This window comes from Hypanus sabinus, chromosome 12 (genome assembly GCF_030144855.1).
Source record: "Hypanus sabinus isolate sHypSab1 chromosome 12, sHypSab1.hap1, whole genome shotgun sequence".
In the NCBI taxonomy this organism is placed as follows: Eukaryota; Metazoa; Chordata; class Chondrichthyes; order Myliobatiformes; family Dasyatidae; genus Hypanus; species Hypanus sabinus.
This window is the reverse complement of record NC_082717.1, coordinates 43,206,606-43,231,013: the sequence shown is the minus strand read 5'-3', so window position 1 is coordinate 43,231,013 and position 24,408 is coordinate 43,206,606. Positions and strand designations below refer to the sequence as shown.

Here is a 24,408-nt window from a genome sequence, read left to right as displayed (position 1 = left end):
TGGTGGCCCACCATTTTAATTCCTATCTCCATTCCCTTCCTGGTCGGTCCATGGCCTCTTCTTCCATGATGACGCCACTTTCAGGTTGGAAGAGCAACACATCATATTCCATCTAGAAACCCCATTTTCAGAAAAATTGGGATATTTTCCAAAATGCAATAAAAACAAAAATCTGTGATATATTAATTCACGTGAACCTTTATTTAACTGACAAAAGTACAAAGAAAAGATTTTCAATAGTTTTACTGACCAACTTAATTGTATTTTGTAAATATACACAAATTTAGAATTTAATGGCTGCAACACACTCAACAAAAGTTGGGACAGAGGCATGTTTACCATTGTGTTACATCACCTTTCCTTTTAATAACACTTTTTAATCATTTTGGATGGAACTGAGGATACTAATTGTAGTAGATTTACAATTGGAAATGTTGTCCATTCTTGCTTGATATAAGACTTAAGCTGCTCAACAGTCCATGGTCTCTGTTGTCTGATTCTCCTCTTCATGATGCGCCATCCATTTTCAATAGGAGATCTGGACTGGCAGCAGGCCAGTCAAGCACATGCACTCTGTCTACAAAGCCACGCTGTTGTAGCCCGTGCAGAATGTGGTCTGGCATTGTCCTGCGGAAATAAGCATGGACATGCCCTGAAGGCAACATATGTCTCTCTAAAATCCTAATATACGCCTCAGAGTCAATGGTACCTTCACATACATGCAACTCACCCATGCCGTGGGCACTGATGTACCCCCATTCCATCACAGATGCTGGCTTTTGCACCTTTCGCTGATAACAATCAGGATAGTCGTTTTCATCTTTGGCACGGAGAACTCGATGCCCACTTTTTCTGAAAGCTAGCTGAAATGTGGACTCATCTGACCACAGCACACTGTTCCACAGCCTTTCGGTTCTTCTGAGATGAGCTCGGGCCCAGAGAACTCGCTGGTGTTTCTGCATAGAGTTGACGTATGGCTTCCTCCTTGCATAATACAGTTTCAAGTTGCATTTCTGGATGCAGCGACGAATTGTGTTAAGTGACAATGGTTTTCCGAAGTACTCCCGAGCCCAGGTGGCTATAATTGTCACAGTAGCATGATGGTTTCTTAGGCAGTGCCGCCTGAGGGCTCAAAGATCACGCGCATTCAACAGTGGTTTCCGACCTTGCCCTTTATGCACTGAGATGTCTCTGAATTCTCTGAAGCTTTTCACAATATTTTGTACTGTAGATGTTGAAAGACCTAAATTCTCTGTAATCTTGCATTGGGAAATGTTCCATTTGAACTGACTAACAATTCTCTCACGAATTTTGGCACAAAGCGGTGAGCCATGCCCCATCCTTGCTTGCAAAGACTGAGCCTTTGATGGACGCTAATTTTATACCCAGTCATGATACCTCACCTGCTACCAATTAGCCTGCTTAATGTGGAGTCTTCCAAACCGGTGTTACTTGAATATTCTGTGCACTTTTCAATCTTATTTTAACTCTGTCCCAACTTTTGTTGAGGGTGTTGCAGCCATCAAATTCTAAATTAGTGTTTATTTTCAAAATAGAATTAAGTTGGTCTGTAAATCTATTGAAAGTCTTTTCTTTGTACTTTTGTCAGTTAAATAAAGGTTCACATGAATTAACATATCACAGATTTTTTTTATTGCATTTTGGAAAATATCCCAACTTTTCTGGAAATGGGGTTTGTAGGTAGCCACCAACCTGATGGCATTAACATTGATTTCTTTCAATTTTGCAAAGATATTTTCCCTCCACCTTCCCTCTTCTTCATTTTCTCACTTTTGCCTTTTACCTCTTCTCCTCACCTCCCCCTGGTGCCCCTCCTCTTGCCCTCTCTCCTATGATCTACTGTTTGTGGCCCTGTATAGGAGGGAGGGAGGAGGTGTAGGAACACGTGTAGCACTTGTTCCGTTTGCAAGGATAAATACCAAGGGATCAGTGGGGAGGAATGAATGGACAAGGGAATGGCATTGGGAGCGATCCCTGCGGAAAGCAGAAAGTTGGGGTGGGGGGAGGATGGCCTTGGTGATGGGAGAAGTTACAGACAATTATGTGCTGTAAGTTGGTGGGGTGGAAAATGAGGACAAGAGGAACCCTATCCTTGGTGGGGTGGCAGGTGGATGTGGTGAGGGCAGACATACAGGCAGTGTTGATAGTGGAGGATGGAAAGCTGTTTTCTTTGAAGGAGGAAATCTCATTAGTTGAATGAAAAGCCTCATTGAAGGAGGAAATACAGTGGAGATGGAGGAATTGAGAGAATGGCATTTTTACATGTGGTAGGGTGGGAAGAGGTACAGTGCAGGTAGCTGTCAGAATCAGTGGGTTTATAAAAGATATCAGTAGATAAACTGTCTCTAGAGATAGAGACAGAGAGATTGAGAAAGGGGAGGCAGGTGTCTTAAATGGATCTAGTAAACTTGAGGATAGGGAAGAAGCTGAAGGCAAAGTTGATTAAGTCTCTGAGTTTGGCATGGGTGTAGTAAGTGGCACCAATGCAGTCATCCTATATCATGGGGGAAGTGATACTGATATCGTTGGGAACACAGACTGTACCATGTAGCTGACAAACAGGCAGGCATAGCTGGGACCCATGCGAGTGCCGATGGGTATACTTGCCAAAGGAGAAATCATTGAGAGTGAAGGCCAGTTTTCCTCCAGACGGAGAAGTAGGACAAGTAGGGTCTGCTGTCCAGAAAGAAGTGGAGAGCTTTGAGGCCTTCCTGATGGTGGGGAGGGGTGGGGGGGTGCGGGGGTAGAGGTGTATAGGAACTGGACGTCCATAGTGAAAATGAGATGACCAGGGCCAGGAAACTTGCCGTTATTGAAAAGATTAAGGGTGTGAGAAGTGTAGACAGGGACTGAACTGGGGGGATAAAATACAGCCAAGGTATGCAGATATACACAGATGTAGGTAGGAAGGAATATCAATAGATGTTGTTTATTTGGATTTTCAGAAGCCCTTTGAAAGGTACTGCACATGAGGCTGCTTAAAAGATAAGAGCCCATGGTATTATAGATAAGGTATAGAAAATTGTATAGAAAATGTATAGAAAATTAGCTGACTGGCAGGAGGCAAAGAGTGGGAATAAAGGGAGCCTTTTCTGGTTGCCTGATGGTGACCAGTAGTATGCCATAGGGGTTGGTGTTCAGACCAGATTTACATGTTATATCTCAGTGATTTGGATGAAGGAATTGATGGCTTTGTGGTCAAGTTTGTGGACGATACAAAGGTAGGTAGAGGGACACGCAGTGTTGAGGAAACAGGGTGTTTTCAGAAGGATTTAGACAGATTTTGGGAATGGGCAAAGAGGTGGCAGGTTGAAAATAATGTAAGGGTGGTGCATGAAGGAATAAAGGCATGGACTGTTTTTTTAAATCAAGAGAAAATTCAAAAATCAGAGATGCAGGACTTGTGAGTCCTTATGTAGGATTCCCTAAAGATTCACTTAACTTCACTTGCCTCATCTTTGAAACATTCCCACAACCAATGGATTCACTTTTTCGGACTTGTCATCTCAGGGTTTCTATATTTATTGCTTATTTATTTATATTATTTTTTTTCATTTTGCATTTGCACTATTTGTTGTCTTCTGCACGCTGGTTGTACACCCTCATTGAGAAGTCTTTTTTTGATTCTGTGATAGATACTACAATATAGACTTGTTGAGTATGCCCACAAGAAAATTAATTTCAGGATTGTATGTGGTGACATACATGTACTTAGATAATAAAGTTTACGTTGAACTTTAAAGGTTAACTTGCAGGTTGAGTCAGTGTAAGGGAGGTAAATGCAATGGTAGCATTCATTTTTAAAAAAAACAAGGATCTAATGCTTAGGCTTTATAAGGCATTGGTCAGACTGCACTTGGAATATTGTGAGCAGCTTGGGCACTTATCTGAGAAATGATGTGCTGGCATTGGAGAGGGACCAGAGAAGTTTCACGAGAATGAGCCCAGGAATGAAAAGGTTATCATGCTGAGAGTTTGATAGCTCTGGGTCTATGCTTTCTGGAGTTTAGTAAAATGAGGGAGGATCTCACTGAAGCCCATTGAATATTGACAGGTCTGGATAGAGTGAATGTGAAGAGGAAGATTCCTCTTGTGGGGAAGTCCTGACCAGAGGGCACAACCTCAGAATTAAGAGACATGCATTCAGAACAGAGATGAGGAAAAATTTCTTTAGCTGGAGAGTGGTGAATCTGCAAAATTCAGATTGCCACAGATGGCAGCGTAGGCAAAGTAACTACATATACTTATATTTAAGTTGGAGATTGATATGTTCTTGATTAATCAAGGTGTCAAAAGTTACAGGATGAAGGCAGGAAAATGGGTTTGAAAGGGATGATGGATCACCATGATGGAGTGGCAGAGCAGACTCGTTTGTTCAAATAGCCTAATTCTGCTCCTAGGTCTTATAGTCTTAACATCTCCACCGCTCCCTCTCCCCACCTTCTTATTCTGGCTTCTTTCCCTTTTCTTTCCACTCCTGAAGTCTTGGCTTGAAATGTTGACTATTATTCCCTATAGATGTTGCTTACCCAACCTAAGCTAGTCTCATTTGCCTGTGTGTGACCTATATCTATTAAGTTTTTTCTGTCCATATGTCTGTCCAAATGTTTTTTAAACATTGTAATCTCTAACAGCTCACTTCATATACCCACAAATCTCAGCATGAAAAATTTGCCCTTGAGATCCCCTCAACTCTGACTTTATATTTCAGTCCTCCAATACTGGCAATATACTGCTGTTATCCTATTTGAAACCTGTATCCCTGGATTCCCTCTGTATCCAAGACTCTATTAATCTCTGATTTGTATATACTTAATGACTGACCACCCCCTTTTCCCTCTGTGGCAGAGGATTTGAAAGATGTTTCACTCATCCTCAACAACATTTCCTTTATTCTAGGACTGTGTCCCCAATCCCTGATAACCTCAGGTGGGGAAGCTCTTTTTGTATTCAGCTTGACAAACCCTCTGAGAAATTCATTCATACACTTCAATGGGTTATCCTCTCATTCTTCTGAACTCCAGAAAATCTTGCACCCTGTCTGTCCTCGTGCCATAAACTTGTAATTCATGGAACCAATCTGTTGAAACTTCACTGCACTCATTGTAGCATTCTGCACTCAATATTGAATTTGACAAATTGAGGTAGCTTGCTATCTCTGTTTCATTCAGAACTGGCCAGTTCTACTATCTCCACCCATCTGCAATATTGTTTCAGGTTTCCTCTTTTTATTAGAACAACTCATTTTTTCACAGATTTTGTGTATGTTTTTTTCACCATTATTCCTATTGATCAGATTTCAGCAGCAGTTTATCACCACAGTAATCTTAGCCTCAGCCTATCAGAGAGATTACCTTTATCTAATTAACCTCCTCCCACCTCCTTTGTAATTTAAAACTTGCATGTTTTCTCTTTTTCCCAGATTTGATGAAGGGCCTCTGACCATAAACACCATCTGTTTCTCTTTTCAAAGGTGCAGCCTAACCAGTTATGTGTTTCCAGTTTTTTATTCTTTTACTTCAGCTTGCCATTTAGGATTGAGGCAAAATTATTATTCAGAGTAATGTAAATCTTCAAAATTGTTGATTTTTTTCAACGAACAGGGCCTTGGTATTGTTAGCAAGTTAAGCAATTTAATGTTCATTTCTAATTGCTCTAAGGTGTTAGCAAGTTCCAACTTCGAACTATTGCAATCCCCTTGCATTCCCACATTGGTTTTGAGTGCGAGAAGAGTTGCGGACTTTGGCTCAGCAAAGCATTTCTAAATCAGGATATTGTGCAATCTGGACAGGTGTTCACTTGCAGCTGTATCTTTTGTAGTTCTTGATGGTGGAGGTCATGAATTTGAAAGGTGTTGCAGAAATAGTCTGAGTGACTAAATCACAAGATCCCAAGTTTGATTTCTGCATTGTGAAGAACTTGTTTATGACTGCTCTGAATCCTGATTTTATGGATAGCATTAATGACAACTTTCTGTTTAATTTAACTGTTTCAGGCAGACTGCAGAACATCTCCAGTAGTTTCCACTTTTACTGCAGATTTCCTTTTATTCTACTTTTCAAAACAGTTATCCTTATTGACCAAATTCAGAGTTACTTATTTAACTATATACTTAATTTCAAAATGAGAAAGCAAACATTTGCATACTAACAAGATGACCACAGTTTCCCTTTCATTAATGTAATGCTTTGCTTACAACTGAAGTAACTACAGAGCAACATACTAATCCTGGATGTTGTTCACAAAAGAGGAAAAATATAATATAATCATGGGGCATTGGTAATGATGAGCAATCAATGATGTAAATTATACTCACTCCTGGTGATGGGGTTCCTGGGAAAACTGGATGAGACTCTCATTACTGCCAGGTTCATGGTTGTTAATCTGGAAAAAGAAGCAAGTTGCTGAGAAAGGTCTGTGATGTACTTCACACAGAGCTCTAACAATCTATGATCACCTGTGGAGAGACTACTTAGTTACAGAGTTGAACATTTATTCTTGTAATGAGAAGTGCAGAAGTGTCTCAAACTACAGTGCTCTGTGGCTTTTTCTGAACTGTTCTAAAACTGAGTATCAGTTTCATGCAGTCACTTATTCTGACATGGAACATTGAGTAGTACACAACTGTGTAATATGGCAGTCAATCTATAACTGAGGCTATAAGCACTACATAACATTGTTTCAATAATTAACCACATGAAATAGTCCATAAGGGGTTTCAACAACATCAGCCTTTAGGTAACCATTAGCCTTACAGCTATTAGAGACACATCACAAATACACACTCATAGAACCTGTTGTGATTTACAAATAACAGTTTTTAAGGCTTCATTTTGCATGTGTGGGAGCAGTACATGATAGCTCAATTTTCACAAACATTTATTTTTAAATAGAATGACAAGACAAAAATTCTAATAGCATCAGTAAACCAATGCTGAGTTTTATTACAAACAAAAGAAACTCTGCACATGCTGGAAATCCAAGCAATGCACACTAAGTATTGGAGGAACTCAACAAGCTAGGTGGTATCTACGGATAAGAGTGAACAGTTCACATTTCAGGCCGAGACCCTTCATCAGAATGGGTTCTGATGAAGGGTTTCAGCCCCAAATCTCGGCCCTCCGAAGGCGAGCGGAGCTCTTAGACCAAGCCCTTGGCGTGCCGAACAACGGCCATTCATGAAACCCTGACAGCAGGTCCCATTCCTGCAAAGAACCATAGTCAGCGTGTAACTGTGGGTCAGGGTCTTCAAAAGAACCCTGGAAGGGAAAAATAAAGATATCAAAGATGGAAAGCTGTTTCTGAAGATGCAAGCAAAGGAGGCGCCGTAAGGCGCCATTAATCCTCTTAAACTCCTCCCTAGTTTTGTTTGATCGTAACCTTACATGCTATTTATGCACAATCTACTGACAACTACATGGGTTTCCTTGAGTGCTCTGGTATCATCTTGTATTTACTTAGAGTTACAGTATGACACAGGCACTTCTGGCCCCATGAGCCACATCACCCAGCAGCCCCTGAGAACCCCGATTTAGGTTACAGAGAAGTAAGTGAAGGAGTAGGACAGGTGGGATTATTTCAAGACCCAGCATAGACTTCATGGGCTGAACAGTCTCTTTCCATGTTGTATGAAAAAATGAGAATTCAATTACTCTGTTTTTGCATATATATAAAAGAACTCTTTTTATTCAACAAAGTACAATGAAGGCCCAATCATTAACAATGAAATTTAATTCCAGACCAATATTTTTTTATTCCTCAAAGCAAAGTGATTTTTATTTCATTAAATCCCTGGGGAACGCTAACATGTCGCAGCAAATTCAAGGCACAGTATCCTTTTAGGTTAGTCTTCCAAACACACTACTCAGACATGTGAATTTCATTAAATCTCATGCAGATCATCAAATAACTATTAGCTAATGAACTGTAAGTGATGCAGAGTACAGATCTGACCGTTCCCTCTCACACAAATTAAAGAGAAAAACAAGTGAGTGTTCAATGAGGATTAAAATGGTCTGGTGAAATACCCTCTCTTATTGAAATGCAGCTCAATACATCAACTGGTGCAGCTGAGATTTGTTTTATGGTGGGGTGTTATAAATTAATGTATTGTGTTTATAAAATATACCAAGATTGTATGTAGACGTATTTTTATTTTAGCTGTAAACACTGCTAATGATCAGCCAGGCAAATTAACAAACTCAGCATCTAAGTGCAGAATCTTTTCCCTGAAAAATAATCTGTATCACTTGATGATTATTCTTGGAATACATTACAGAGGATTCCGGTTAATTGAGACATATTGGGACCAGTAAGTTTTGGCCTAATTAAGCAGCTGCCCCACTTAGCTGAAGTTTCACGGAAATGGTTGAAAAGGTTTTAAAAACGAAGACAAACTACTGTCTAACTGAGTAAAAGATTATGTAGTTAAATGAAATATGGAATAAATTAGAACACTACCAAAACTACAACAGAACAGTACTATACAACTGTATATTAGTTCCTAATAGTTATCAGGGAAGAATACATTCAGTGTAACATGGACGTGTTCTTTTGATTGCCTGTAGCAAATGCCTTGTGCAGATAGTGGACTACCTTCAGAGCTTTCAATTGATTGCATCCTCCAAATCTTCATTTTAATTGTGACATTCAAGATGATTATCGATACCTTCAAATTCTTTGTAGTTCCCAAATTGTTAAAGTAGTGAAATTGTTTCAATTTCACTCCTAACCATTTCTAGAATATCCAAGCCTGAATACTTGAAACCGCTGAGCAAAACAGTTCTGAATTCACAAATGTGCAAGTGACACCATTTAAAAATAGTTCGCTCTAAGCACATTGTAATGTCTAAGGACCACTCAATGTGCAAATGACTGATGTTAGTTAGAGAATGTTTGGCAACAGTCCTAAATAAATGAAGGGAAACCCGACTATTTTCTCAATTTGTTTTTGTTCTTCAAGAGTTGTCAACAATAAACAGCTGCCCCAATTAACCGGAATCCAGAGTAATCCATTTTTTTAAAACACCAAAATGGCAACATGGAACAGTTTACATGTTTCATGTTGAATTAGTTGTATAATTACACAACAGTTGCGATGTTTTTATCTGGGTGCAATGTACAGAATGTGAAGAAGGGGAATTCTTTCTGTTTGCAATGTAGACTGATTTCCCACATGGTATTAAACATGTTCACTGCAGCATCATCAAAGAAGTATTTAACTTATGGAAAATACTTTTCAGTTGTATGACAAGAAAAAACTAACCAAATTACCATTCTGTCATCTACTATGCAATTAAACTTAATATGAATGTCACATCTGCAGTTAGAAAGAACCCTGTTTAGTATTCACCTTGCAATGACGATTCTACCTTAAACTTTGCTTTTACCTTTGAGAGTATATATTTCAATTTGACTTCTTGATTACACACCAATGTTAAGCAATGTTATATAGGTGATAAATTAAAATTATTGCATTGACTGCATTGTGAAATACAAATCCTGCTGACAGTTACTCAAGAGTTTTACACTAATCATTTGTACCATCATTGCTGATAACCCTAGTTGCTTTTGTAGAAACATGCATAAAACATGCAGAATACTAGATTCTACTTTTTGTACTACTTGATGTAAATTTACAGTGATTAATCTTACAGGATTACAATACTTGCCAAAATAGATCCTGGTGAATTCAAAATTTAGCATGGTATTATTTTATTGTAAAATTTTACTGGATTATCAACAATCCCATTTTCTAGTCATACCAAGTCAACTATTCTGATAAATGAATTACGGCATTTGGACAAGAAGCTACTATTTCACTTGCTGTCTGACATTTCAGGTCAGAAAAGCATGCTGGGTAAATGAACTGTCAAGTGCGGCAAATGTTGACGAAAATGAAAAGTAGTCACTTGAAAATAAATAAGATCTAAAAAATAAATTAAAACCAGAAATCATTTGACTTACTCTCTATTCTACTACAATGTTTATCAGTGTAAATGCAATCATTACATGAAACTGTTAATGCTGTGCATGTTTATATTGTGCAAACAATAATACCTCATTACATCATTAATATTAAAGCAAATACTGCTCCAATTATAAAACTGACCATAACTCGTTGAAGGTTGGTTTTATTTGTGTAACTCATGTAGACCTTTAATACACAGCTTGTTCTGTAGATATTCATCTAAAAATCATCATCTTGCTACTAACAAACTTCCAACCTGTGTGTGGTACCATTTCCCCTGTGTAAATCATTTCTAATCGAAATTCATAAAAATAGAAATTATCTTCTTAATCCATCATTCAAGGCTCATTTGATTTGCTGATGACAGAAAAGCATTACACATTTTCACTGACTACCTGTACACAAATGTTTTCTGACCTAAGATTATCAGTATGAACACAAAGGAGAGATATAATAGTTTAACACTAAATATTAAGGAGGGCCTCTTTCTGCTCATTAGCCATGAGAATATTATGTTAAATGATGAACTAACATTTAACTACAGTATATTGAATTGGTAGCCAAAAACAGCAGAGAGCTAAGAGAGAGATAAATTTACTGCATTAATATGATGCAGAACAAATCACAAAGTAATCTTCAGAGCATTCCAGTGTTATTATAGGGTATTGGCAATGGGGAGGGTTGCAATATTAGAAAATGCTTAACTAAATAAAGTTGGTCATTTCATCACGCTGTATTTACAGATAAATATAATTAGAGCATGTATAAGCATTTAAACAAGATGAACTACCTTCTGCCACATAAATCTTAACTAAACAAAGGTTTCTATATTTTTCAGATGCAAGAGGGTTCATTCATCACCCTCCAACTATCCCAAAGAATTACTCCACAATAAATCAGGGTGTTGCTAAACAGAAGTAGAAATAGATGGGTTGAATGAAGAAATTTCAGCAATGTGCTAATCACCCCAGTATTATGAGGAATGACACAAGCAGAAGGTTGACTTCTAATGGCATTGTGAGTTTCAACAGACTGAGCTGGTCCAACAATAAACATCCAATGCAATTAGTGCACTCTACTGGTATTTCAAAACAAAGACATACACTTGATCCATATTATCATGACAAGCACTTTATACATGTATTATTAAGAAATGGACCAATTATGAATTTGAATATTTGGATTGCATAGGCTTTGCTGCAATGCTGTTTCTTCTTATCCCTAATTTTTAAGGTATTGAATTGTGTGTCTCCCCGTTCCCTTTCCACTTAAACTCCCTTTGACTCAGTGACGCTTGATTCCTTACCTGTGCCATTAACAATCTCTTTCTCCTGTCCTGTCATACCCTTGCCAATCACTATGTCTGTCTTGTATTCCACTTCTTCAAAGAGCTATTTTTATTCTCTCCTTTCCTTCTCACTCTTTCTGTATACCAGGGCAAGTTTAGATTTTCCTTACTGTGAATGGGGTAATTGATCTGAGATACCGTGTTTCTCCTTTCAGAGATGCTGCCTGATTTGCTGAGTATTTCCAGCATTTTCAATGCTTTCCGTGCACAACAGTCAAAGAGAAGCACCTCTTGTAAGAAAATGGCACACTACATTGCATCTTAGACACAATACAAAATTCTCATTGTGGATGCTATAACTTGTTTACTGGAACTAACAAAAAAAATTCTTAAAAGGAGAAAAGTGTAATTGAGCAAAATCAACATTAAGAACAATATTAGTGCTGGCCATGTATATATTGAACAAAACATAAGCAATGAATAATTATCAATCAAATTACTTTAATTAGTAAATAAGAAAATGGTTAGAAATTTATAGTCTACAAAAATATTGGTTATTTAAGGTTGCCGTGGCCTGGGGAGGTAGTGGGGTACAATCTCCCACTACCGATTAAATGCTTCCAATGGAGTGCATCTCAAATAGCCTCTGTCAACAAGGCCAGTTCCTGGCCTTCACTTGTGGCTTAGCCCAGTATAACTGTTTCTACTGACAAGTGAAGGAGGAGCAAAGGTGGTGGTGGTGGTGGTGGGGGGGGGGGGGGGGGTAGCAGAGCATAAAAACCAATCGTTCGGACAGATGTGGTTCATCAGCCGTCGTTGGCAGCTCATCTTAGAGAAGGAAAACTCTGATCTTAATATTCCACTGGCAACTACTGCAACACCACTGTGCCAAAGTGTATTGGTCTCTGCCATTCCTTTGAATTTGGCAGCTGCGTGTGTGCGGGGGAGGGGAAGGAGCCTGTGGCATAAGCAACAACTTGGACCTCATATCATACTGCCCTGGTTTGCCTATCACATAGACAGCTGGGACACAACATCCATGGTAGACCCTGACCAAGGGAGGGACTCACAAAAATATTAAAAGAAAAACATTCTTGCAAGCAACCTGTCCTTATGGTAATTAGAATGGAAACAGAGTTCAGTTAGAATATCTGAAATTGATCAATGCATTCGATTGAGTGAATTACTGTTTATATTCCAATTGAAACTGATTTTCCAGAGCATCCAAGACTACACAACTTCACATTTATCAAAGGAGATCAATTGTCCCAGCTCCAGTAAATGTTTTTCATGCTGAAATCATTTATCTGCTTTCATTACTGTGTGAGATGATTTTCTCATCAATCTCCATGATCAATTTATCATTGTACCTGTAAATCAACATTTGTCTCATAAATTCATTTCTACATAAAATATTTCCAGACACAAAAACATTGTATTTGCAAGAAAGAAATAGAACATGTTTTTTGATACACTTGTATACGGAAGAACTTTGAAATATATTTCAGTGAGCAGTGCTTTTTATTGCTCGTGTGGTACTATTTTGGCCATGGTATTGTTGCAATCCTTGATAAAAACTTAGACTTAGAGAACTCCTCTTATCATCTATAATGTTTCTCACAAGTATAATTTCATAAGTTATATTTGCTTGCAATGGATCCAGTTTAATAATCATTCCATCTTTTCTGTAAATTGAACACTTCCAACCAAGTTAATCGGAATCAAAAGAACTATTACAGTATATTTTTCTCTGCCAATGATGCATGTAAATATTTTCTTATTTTGCCATATTGTATTTAACTAAATCTATTCACTCCAATGTGGATTTGTTCAAACAGACCATGTTTTAATTCTAACAGGACTTAGTAATAGCATAAAAAAAGAGTAGACCACAAGGTATCCTGAGCCTGCTCTATCATTCAATAAGATCTTGGCAACTAAATTTCTGCACTAATATAATTTCACAAATTAGGTTTTGATCTTAACTGTGAGGCAACCATCAGGTGCAGGTTTGCACAATGCTAGTGTTAGCTGAGACAGTGCATTCACCGATTCTTCTATACAATATCTCACTTTTTAAAAATATATATTTGATATCGTTTTAGAGTTATAGATCAATTTGTTATTGCAGGCCAAGTTTTCCAGCACCAGAGTCCTGTAAAATTATTTTTACCTTTAGATGAAAATTGAGGACAATTTCTGAGTGTTACATGAGGTATGCATTACTTTATTTTGCTTTTATAACAATTTTCATTAAATACCAAAATTTCCTGACCTCAGAAGTATTTATTTCCGTACCAGTGAAACATTCACCTGCCATTTTAGATATCCAGAATTTTAACTGAGATTGGCAGTTTTGTTCAGTGTAGCTTTGCCTACCAGGGAAATAGCGATTTTGAAGTATGCTTTTAGAATGTGGATGTCACTGTCAAGGTCAACAATTGTTCCCCATCTCTGCTTTCTCTGAGATTGCTACTTTGGTGAGCAGTGAAGAAATGTCCATGTTACAAGGGTGGAGACACAAAAGACCACATGTTGTAACTCAGAGCAAAACAGAAGGCACTGGGGGACTCAGTTGGTTCGGTAGCTTCTCTCTCTCTCTCTCTCTCACAGATAGAGATGCTGCCAGTAAGACCCAATAAGTTAAGTACGTGGTGAGGGAAGAGGACAAACTGAGGGATGGGAGTGGTCGACTTCATTCACAATGGCATGCTGATGAGCTACCTTGGGCATTGCCATACTGATGTCAAATATGAATACTCCTGATCTTGCTTTTGAAAACAAATCAATTGACCAAGCTACCTTGATAGGGTATGAAATATTGTCTTGATAGTTAATTTAGGGTTAGGGATTACAAGTCCTGAAATACCCCTCAACCCTGCATGAAAAAGAATCTCAAGCAGCATACATATGCACTTTGAACTTTCAACAAATTACCAGCTGGCAGTGAAAGACAGCTCCAACTAAATTTCAGAAGCAGATTTATTTATCACATGTACATCAAAACATATAGTGAAATGCATTGTTTGGGCCCATAACCAACACAATCTTAGGATGTACAATCTCAGCCCACAAGTCTCGCCACACATTTCAGTGCTAACACAGCATGCCCACCATGTTTGTAGAACACACAAGGAATAACAACATAACAAGAGAACCACAGCAACAAAAACAACAGAGCAAAACAATTCCTTACCTCCCTCCCAAATGCACACACAGTGTAGGCCATTTCCAGATCTCCAGTGAACTGACCAAGTCAGAGCCCAGATTGCAATCTAAATCAGAATTTGTGGCTGGACTTGTAAAGGGCTGTTCATTTATGATCCCCATGCAATCTGACAGACCTTGAGCAGTTTTGCAAAGAAGAATGGGGAAAATTTGGTGTCCAGATGTGCAAAGCTGATGGAGACCTATCCACACAGACTCAAGGCTATAATTGCTGCCAAAGCTGCATCTACTAAATACTGACTTGATGGGGATGAATACTTAAGCTATCAATTATTTTGTATTTTGTATTTGTAATTAATTTAGATCACTGTAGAGATCTGATTTCACTTTGGCACAAAAGAGTCGTTTTCTGTTGATCAGTGTCAAAAAAGCCAAACTAAATCCACTGTGATTCAATGCTGTAAAACAATAAAACATGAAAGCTTCCGGGGGGGGGGGGGGGGTGGTGAATACTTTTTATAGGCACTGTACCACTGGTACGTCTTTGGAATGTGGTAGGAAACTGGAGCCCCCACGTAGTCATGAGGACAATGTACAAACTTCTTACAAGCGGCAGTAGGAATTGAACCCAAATTGCTTGTACTGTAAAGCATTTTGCTAACCACTATGTTACTGTGAGTTTCTGATCATCAGAGTAATTCAGGGAGGTTGAAAAAGCCTTGGGATCTGCTGCGCCCATTTATTAATTGTTTCTTTGTGGAATGCTACTGCAGAAAAACCTCCAATTCAGTTGTACTTGAGGGGTAGTGAAATGTTTGTGCTGCTATGGGATCATACAATGGGTGTGTTAGAGCAAGTGCTTTCGAGCTCATAAGATGTCATGTATTATCTACCAGTGAGTAATCTTGGTGTAAGAAGCTGTCACATTTGGAATTTCCATCAAAACAGTAGACAGTTATTCACAAGGAAGAAATTGTGGTTTGAGGTATCAACTGGCAATGGGTTACAAGTTGCAAGGCTACTGTCTTAACTGGTGTCGTACTGCATCACTGCCTTAAACAATTATCTCCAGGAGTTCTACTGTCAGACGTCAAAGCTTGTTTTGTTTTATGCCAGAGGTAACAGTGTTTACCAAACCAGAATGTCCTACAGAACACTGATGTCACTTACCATTATCCAGAAAATGATAAGGTTAGAGAAGAAATCCTCCTAAAGTGGCACTCGTTTTTAACATATTTGCTGCTGGTCAAGTTATGCCTAATTGTCCTAATACCCTTCAAAAAATTATTGATAAGTGGATACAACATACGTCCTTGATATACACAATGAGCTGACCTAATAACAATGTTACAAGCTAAACAGATAGGAGCTGTTAAGACACAATGTAATAACAAGAATGCTATAAAGGTAGTGATTATTTTGTTAGTACCTTTTATAGTGTCTACTGATATCCTCAATGATAAAGCAAAATATAATGGATACTACACAGAGCAATATTACACTGGGGCAAAACCAAAGAAACAAGTAGGACACACAGATTTTGTGGTAGTTTTCCATTTCTAATGGGTCAAATTTTGCTGGGCTGGTTACCCTCCCACAACTGCCATCTACTTCTCTCCTTATCTCATCCACCTCCAATCTATAGATTTCAGCCATCTTGGACACTTGAATCATGGTCACGGCGTCAGCGGGATCTTCAATAGTGTAGTGAGGCAGATCTTGTCTCTACACTACACTGAAGTATGCTGACAAAAGATAAAGTGTGTGAGAGAGTGAGATAATGAATGAATGTGCATTCCAATGCTTGCCCCAGATGTTCACCTTTACAGTGATGATTTCTGATTGATCATGTTCTATGGGTACATGGTACCCACTCTTATTCCTGTCCCATCACTTCTGGTTCAGACATAACAACTCAGATCCACTGCTTGCAGTATTATTTTATGCTGTGGCAGAGGCACTGCACTGATTCAAGAAGTTCAGTCATCACCATCTTCGTAGTGAAAACTGGGGATGTTTCTCTTACCTGCAGCACCTACATTCGGAATATTTGAGCTTCTGTGTTGACAGATTACGAAGATAACCTGGTGTTTCCCATGCTCTTTTGCAGCATTGCTCCTATGTGGGCCCAACAAAACAAATGTAGGACCTAAAGGCAAAGCCATGTTTACATGAGCAAAGTGATTTTTGGCCTAATGTGTTGGACTGTACAAGATTTCAGGAGAATCTCAGATTTGTCTGCCAAAAAAGCAGTCATACCTCAGTGTACAACAGAGATGAATAAACAATACATTGATAGATACTGGAGCATTTGGTGGAAAACAGAGACCTATGAGAGAAATTGTATAAGTATTTGAAAATATAACTTCAGGTATATCTACAATTTTGGCTTTTCTAAATGGAGACACAAAAGACATTATTAAGTTGTTCTGGGTAATAATTAGGCTACAAGGAGAGCACCATATTGTTTCAAAGAAAACCTCATCAAAAGAGAATACTATATAGAATTATCAGAACAATGGTAGTTTAGAGCATCCCCCGGGGTCATCTCTGGTTTGTAAGTTATCAATAAAAAGTCATCAATTTATCAATGATAGGAAGGAGAAAATTTAGGAGACTTTTCTTTATTCATAGTCATTAGTATTTAGAGTGTTTTACAATGATCACAAACTAGGTCGATTAGACTGGAAACACTATCAATGACTGCAGAGTTATTAGAAAGCACTGACTGATTTATGAAGTTTTTTTTTTACAAATATAAAGGATTGTAATTTGTTATCTATATAAAATATAACATTTAGAATGGATCCCAAACACTTATTTATGTATGAGAAGAGGGACTATTTCATAACAAGAGGATTAAATTTTACTAAGGCCATAGATGTAAATGCTCTGTACTCTTGAAAATTATAGTAATTACTCATCAAGCAATTATTGTCTTGTTAAAAAGTGAATTTTAAATGCTATTAATAAACACAGAAAAGTTTTTCACAGGTTAACTGTTGCTATTCAAGAAATTTCAAACACTTTGGTAATACTTGTTCATTGTGGAGAGTTTGTTGGTTAAATGGAGATTATGGTTGGAATCTTGAAACAGCTGCAGTGGGCAAAAAAACTCAAGTAGACATCCATCTTTGTCTCCTTACAAATAGCAACTCCTTCATATTCTTTTGCTAGCCCCCGATGTGACATTATTAAAGATCCAGGCAGTAGACCAGGAACCACTGCCACAGAATTGATTACTTCCTCACAAAGAATCTGTTAATTCAGAACCTCAGAACGAATGATTCCATTGATTTATCAACTTGATTACAACTTGCCTTATTTGTGCTAGACGTTGGCTTTTCACCACATTTCTATGTTTTACTCTACACACAATGTGATGGAAGAGCACAGCAAGTCAGGCAGCATCTACAAACAGTCAACGTTTTGGGCTGACACCCTCCTGACCTACTGAGTTCCCCCAGAACATTATATGTATTTCTGTTAATTTCCAGAATCTGCAGTTCCTCTTGTGTCTAAATTTTGCTAACCTATAACACGCTCATTCCGTAATAATGAAAGCAGATCTTTTCCTCTTGAGTCTCAAGGATATTGAAAGCTCATATGTTTAAGATTTTTCAAATTACAGCTACTTTTCTGCTAGATGTTAAGCTACTGACAGAAACTTGTGAATGTAAAGCCACACCAGTTGAATGAGGGAAAGGTCAGAGGCAGAAGTAAGAATGTTAAGAAAATCTAACTGATCTCCAGATAACAATGTGCAGAACAGAACAAACATTGTAATGTGCCCATCGCAGGGTGAGAAATCCTGTTTTTTTTTGCTGTAACCCATTTAGATCAGATTCCTACATTACTTTTCGCTTCGTTCTGGTTTCCATTTCCCTATCAACTTTCTAATTTTACCTGGCTCCTGCCTCACTGGGAAAATCAAGGTAGGACACGTGCCAACAACGTTGAGCATTTTAGAGTAGCACATGAGGAGCTTGAAGGAGAAACTGGCAAGTGGGTAAGAGTAGTGCAGTGACAGGTCCTGTCGTTAATGTTCACTGCTCACTATGTTGCTGGTCTCCTCTCAACTTCATCAATTTATTGATAAAAGAAGATTTAACTTTGCCAGGTATGAAAACAAAATCTAAATATTTTGTCTGCAGTGTCTCGAGGATGCAGGCTTCAATTCAGATTGACTTCTCAACCTGACGAACCAGGCAACTTTTATTCTTATCAGCATTTCAATTCTTGAAGCTTATCCTAGAGGTCTGAAATACTGTAAGACAAATTCAGTCATACACCCCTCAGACTTAGACAGGTCTACTAAAAGGAATGAAGGTTTGCTTGAAAAACATTTAAAAAAAACATAGGTTTACATTTCCAAAATAGTGAGGCTTCTGTTGCAATAAATTTATTTTATACTTGAAGAATATGCAATAGCAATTCCATAATACAGCTTTAAGTCCCAGGCAATCTTTTAAAACTAAAGTACAATTAAAAATTTAAAATATTATCGATTTCTTAAAGGATATTAATATCCACAAGTTCATATAAAGTAAGTGAACTGAAATGTTTTAATTAATACCTGCATGTTCCTATGAAATAACTGAATTTAAATTTTAATTTAAATAAATAATATTATTGAAAATATGTCAAATGAAAAGTGCTAAAGATTTTTAATTTATTCCATGATCCTTTGTTGTATTGACATTTTAATATATCTTTCTAAAATTTAGTTAAAAAAATTTGGAAACTTACAGAAATTGAATCTATTGCAATGCTATAGAAACTATACAAATATGAAGGGATTATGGAATATAAATTATACCTGATTGTCCAGGATTCAGAAAAAAATTCACAGATATTTTGCAATCACACCAATATCTTAACAATTTTGCTGAATATTCATTAAACTTTGAACTTGTTTATCAAAATTTCAGTGACAATTCCAAACATTGATATTTTATTACAAATATAGAATATATCTGGAGTTTGGTTACTTAGATACAGAAAGCTGTAAAGTAATTATGTTGAAGATAGAAATCAGGGTGAGCATTGAATATCTCAAAACTATTTAATATTTACAAAGTTTCATAATAATTAGTTAAATATACTTTAATTTTCCATCAATATTTAATTCCTTTACCATATGATTTTCCTATTGCCATTCTACAAAGAGTGACTTGCAAGTCTATAACAAAAGGACTAAATACAAGAATCTAGAATAAGTTTTTATTTAGGGCCACTAGCTTTCAGCTCCAAATTCCCATGGTAGTTAGCTTATTATCATTTAATTTAATTGATTAATCGTATTTACTATCCTTCATAGAGAAAAAGCTGAAAGAACATCTGGTGGGGACTTGACGATACATGCACAATGCACAAGGAAGAGTGCACTTTACTTTGCAAAGCCCTATGAAATTATGGTGTAAATGGATGAAATCACTATTTGTACTGCCCAATACTTCCCTGGAAATTTTGTGCCGTTGCACTGTGTTAGTTACCAACAAAGTTGGGCAGCTAACTTTCCATCATTAAATTAATTATGATCACAGGCATGCTGAACTAACATTACTGCAATTACTACCTCCACTTAAACCATTAAGGCATGGCACTGGTATGCTTTCTAATTTAAAAATCTATTGCTATTTCATCTCAATTATTTTCATCCCATTGTGAGCCTAACCTTTAATTAAATATAACACTTCCTAGAATCAATTGAATGAATCAATTATTTTTCATTAAAAAAAAGAATGAGGTCTGTTCACTAATGACCCTCTTAAAAAAACTTGATATTGTTTTATTTATTTATGCAATATACAAATTGGCTAATTAACATATAAAATAATGCTAAAAGGACAACTGCGTAAACCTGAGACAAAACAGCAATAAGCTTAACCGCCCTTTCATTCTTAAACAGATAACTTTACTATATTTTAGTTTAATGTTTGAACAGGTAAACAATGCCAGGTCATTTGATTAAAGCAGATGTCCTGTTTTCTTTATGACTATTCAGATCTGTTACTTTGATCGCTGAATTATGCAGCTTGAATAGAACTGAGTCCTATACAGTTTTGGACCACCATGTCTATGATGACCATCATTTACATCAATCTATGCAAGTCCCAGTTTTTCCCCCCTTCATTACTATGAACTCTTTTCAGATTACTTGACTCACCTACATGTTAGGGGTAACTTATAGTGACTATGTTAGCTACCAATCCACGAATCCTTAGGATATGGGCGCAAACTTGAGCACTCCGTGAGAACTTGGGGAGAATGTGCAAACTCCTCACAGACAACACTGACAACCAAGACTGAAGCAGGACTACATGACTGTCAAGCAATAGCTCTGCCTGCTGCTGCACTGTGCTGCCCACCTGTGTTTAGTACTTATATAGAGTCCAAGTTGAATTTATTATATGCACCAGTACATGCATCTACTGATGTAATGAAAAACTTGCAGCAGCATCATAGGCATATATCATATAAGCAGTATTCACGAAGAAAGCACAAATTAACCATAAACTACGCACACAATCTGTTTTACATGAAAAAAGTTAGAACACAAAGAAGTCCATTTTAGTGCAAAGTGATCAAAATGTTCACAATGTTACTAAACTGTAGTGGCTAGGATTTCAGAGATTGATTCAAGAACATATTGGGTGAAGGGAAGTTGCTGTCCTTGAATATGATGGTGTGGGCCTTTTAACTTCTGCATTTCCTGCCCCATAGTCGCAATGAAAAGATAGCATGGTTCAGATGGAGGGAATCTTTGACAATAGTTGTTGTCTTCTTGAGCAGTACCTCCTGTAGGTAAAACTGATGATTGGGAGAAATGTGCCTGTGATGTATAGGGCTTGTTCTGAATGCAAGATGTCTAGAAGTTCTTCATAGGCGATAATGTGCTTTTAAAATAAATTTTCTATTTCAACATAGAGTAAGGTGCTGGCAGGATTCTATGAACAATGGATTTATAGAGTCACATAACACTGTAGTGAAGAAACAGGCCCTTCCACTAATCTGGTTCATGCTGAACCATTAATCTGTCTAGTCCCATCGACCTTCACTCAGATCTTAGCCCTCCATATCCCTCCCATCCAAGTACCTATCCAAATTTCTCTTAAAAGCTGAAATTGAACCCACAAACACCACTTGTACTGACAGCTCGTTCCATACTCTCACTACCCACTGAGTAACAAAGTTCCCCCTCACGTTACCTTTAAACATTTCACCTTTCACCCTTAAATCCATAACCTCTAACTGTATGTAATATTCAGGTATGTTCTACACAAAATGGTATATAAATTTACCACAACTGTCCTCCTTCTCCTGTGGCATATTGTAATCAATTTTGGTATAAATTTGGCATTGAGAGATTGAGTAAAACAACTTACAACGATAGTTGCAAATCTCACAGTATCATGGAACTGTTGTGGCAAAGAAAGTAATCAGGCAGTCCACTGATTCATGGTGTCAATAAATTGCGAACAAAAGCTAATAGGAACTTGTCTGTTGAAGGTCCTAATAGCTACAACGAAATAACACAACCACATACAAAATGTTGGAGGAACTCAGCAGGTCAGGGGGCATCTATGGAGCAAAATGATCAGATGACATTTTGGGCCAAGATTCATCACCAGGACTTGAAAGGAAGAGGGTCAGTGCCAGAAGGGATTGGAGGGAAATGACTAGCAGGTCCTGAGAGTGGGGGAGGGATGGAAGAGGAGGTGGGTGGGGCCACAGGAATGAAGGAAAACAAATGTTTGGTGGGGGCAGAGAAGAGTTGCTCCAGACTTTAGAGAAATTGGTATTAATGCTTTCAGGTTAGAGATGACCAAGACAGAATATGAGGAGTTGCTCCCCCAACCTATGCCAACCTTCATCATGGGAGTGGGTGATGCTGTAGACAGACACATTGGTGTAGAAAAAGTAAGTAGAATTGATGTGAGTGACCACTGGGAGATCCAAACTATTGTGGTGGAAGAAACAGCCTGCTTCCACATCATACTCAAAGGCCAACAGGGACATCCAGAGCCTAGGCCTTCTCTCAGTACTTGACATCAGCAATGTGCGTGAGTGACAAAGAACATCCATAGATTTTGGACTGTCCCAGGTCAGTGGGTTCTGGGATCCGATGTCCGTAGGAACAGGAGGAACATGGGCCATCAGTCAGCAAGCTTGGAATTTGAACCTGGAGTCTTCAGCTTGCCCAGGAGTTGACACGGAGGTCAAAAGCCAAAGGTCAATTGGAAGCCCAGAAGTCGAAGCCAGATGGCCAAAGCCTGGAAAACTGGAGGCTGTCCTGGACTTGGGACGATTGTCCGTGTGTGTGGGTGCGCAGGAGGGAGGAAATGGGTGTGATTTGCCGTGGTTGTGTTCTGTTTAGTTACATTCTATGTTGTTCTGCCGAGGATTGTGGGCATGCTACATTGGTGCTAGAATGTGTGATGACACTTGCATGCTACTCCCAGCACACCCTCGGATGTGCTGTTGTTAGCGCAAATGATGGGCGCCACTGTAGCGCAGCGGTTAGCTTAATGCTACTGCAGCACGAGGCGCCAATGCTCAGAATTCAATTCCAGTGTCCTCTGTAAAAAGTTTGTACACTCTTCCCCGTGAGACTTCGTGTTTCCTCTGGGTGCCCCTGTTTGCTCCCAGTCCAAAGATGTACTGGTTAGTTGGTTATTGTAAGTCATCCTGTGATTAGACTAGGGTTAAATAGGGTTGCTGGGTAGTACAGTTTGTTGGGCTGAACGTCCTGTTCCTGCAGTATCTCTAAATAAAATAAATTAGAAATTTGCGTTTCACCGCCTGTTTCCATGTACATTATATAGAGAAGGCTGCACTGGGAGCACCAGATGTATTAAGTAACATCGAGACACTCGCAGGTGAAGCACTATCTCACTGGAAGGACAGTATAGGGCACTGAATGGTGGTGAGACAGGAGATATCAGATAACACAATGATTGCCCAAACTGTTGAAGGACGGTGTTGTCATGTCGTGGCCAGCTCAACACTTTACAGCAATAGCTGTAAGATCGGGCTTTGACTCTCACCATAATCTGTAAGCAGTTTGTACAATTTCCCAGAGTCCATGTGGATTTCCTCTGGTTACTCCTGTTTCTCCCACATTCCAGTGATGTATGGTGAGGGTTAGTGAGCTGGGGCATGAGGTGTTGACGTGGGAAGTGTGACGACACTTTGCAGGCTGCCTCCTGCAAAATCTCAGGTTGTGCTGGTTGTTGACACAAACGCCGCATTTCACTGTATGATAAAGCTAATCTTTATCTTCTCAATAACAACACACAAGTGAAACAAACTACTCCCAAAAACTTATTTGGCAGGCGAAATCACAGAAATAATAATGATCAATAACCTGTAATTTGTCTACTATGATACCAATCAGCATTATTATTTGTTTTCATGTTCGTATTTCTTTGCTAGTATTCTTAATTTTTTCCTTTAAAACAGTTGACTTTTTGTCACATCCTCACCTAACTGCTGATCAGCCTTAATGCAGGGAAATGATTACCTATTAGAAGGGTCACTCAGTGATTGCAAAATACCTCATCATAGACCTCTACAAACAAAATTATCACAAAATATGTCAAGATTAGCTAGTACTCTGATCTTCTAACGCTGTTTAGAAAGGTTTTCCCTTTGTTGAAGGGCAAGGGCTAGAGACTTGATTGCATGTACTTATGGTTTCTGAACATAAGAAATAGCAATCAGTAGATGGTGTGCAATGTGAAGTAGTATCTTGGTTCACCTTATGCACAAACACACATGGAGGATGGTGAATTCATAGGAATGACATTGGTGCACATTAATGCCCAAAGTTATAATGTTGGAATGGCAGTCCATAAAAGGAGGGAATCTGCTCAGTCACATGGCAAATTGGTAGTTTTTACAGAACTCATTATAGGGTTGCACCCCTGTAAGAAACATAATCTTGGAATCTTTCCTA

At 38.2% G+C, this 24,408-nt stretch overlaps 1 protein-coding gene across 2 annotated transcripts in view; it reads right to left on the bottom strand.

The window, feature by feature from the left end:
- gpatch2 (G patch domain containing 2) overlaps positions 1-24,408 on the bottom strand; it is a 279,190-nt gene that overhangs the window by 84,101 nt on the left and 170,681 nt on the right. For both annotated transcript variants that reach the window (XM_059985842.1, XM_059985843.1), the window contains exon 6: positions 6,338-6,405. In XM_059985842.1, the coding sequence (XP_059841825.1) occupies positions 6,338-6,405 (68 nt within the window). The remainder of the gene's footprint in view (positions 1-6,337; positions 6,406-24,408) is intronic.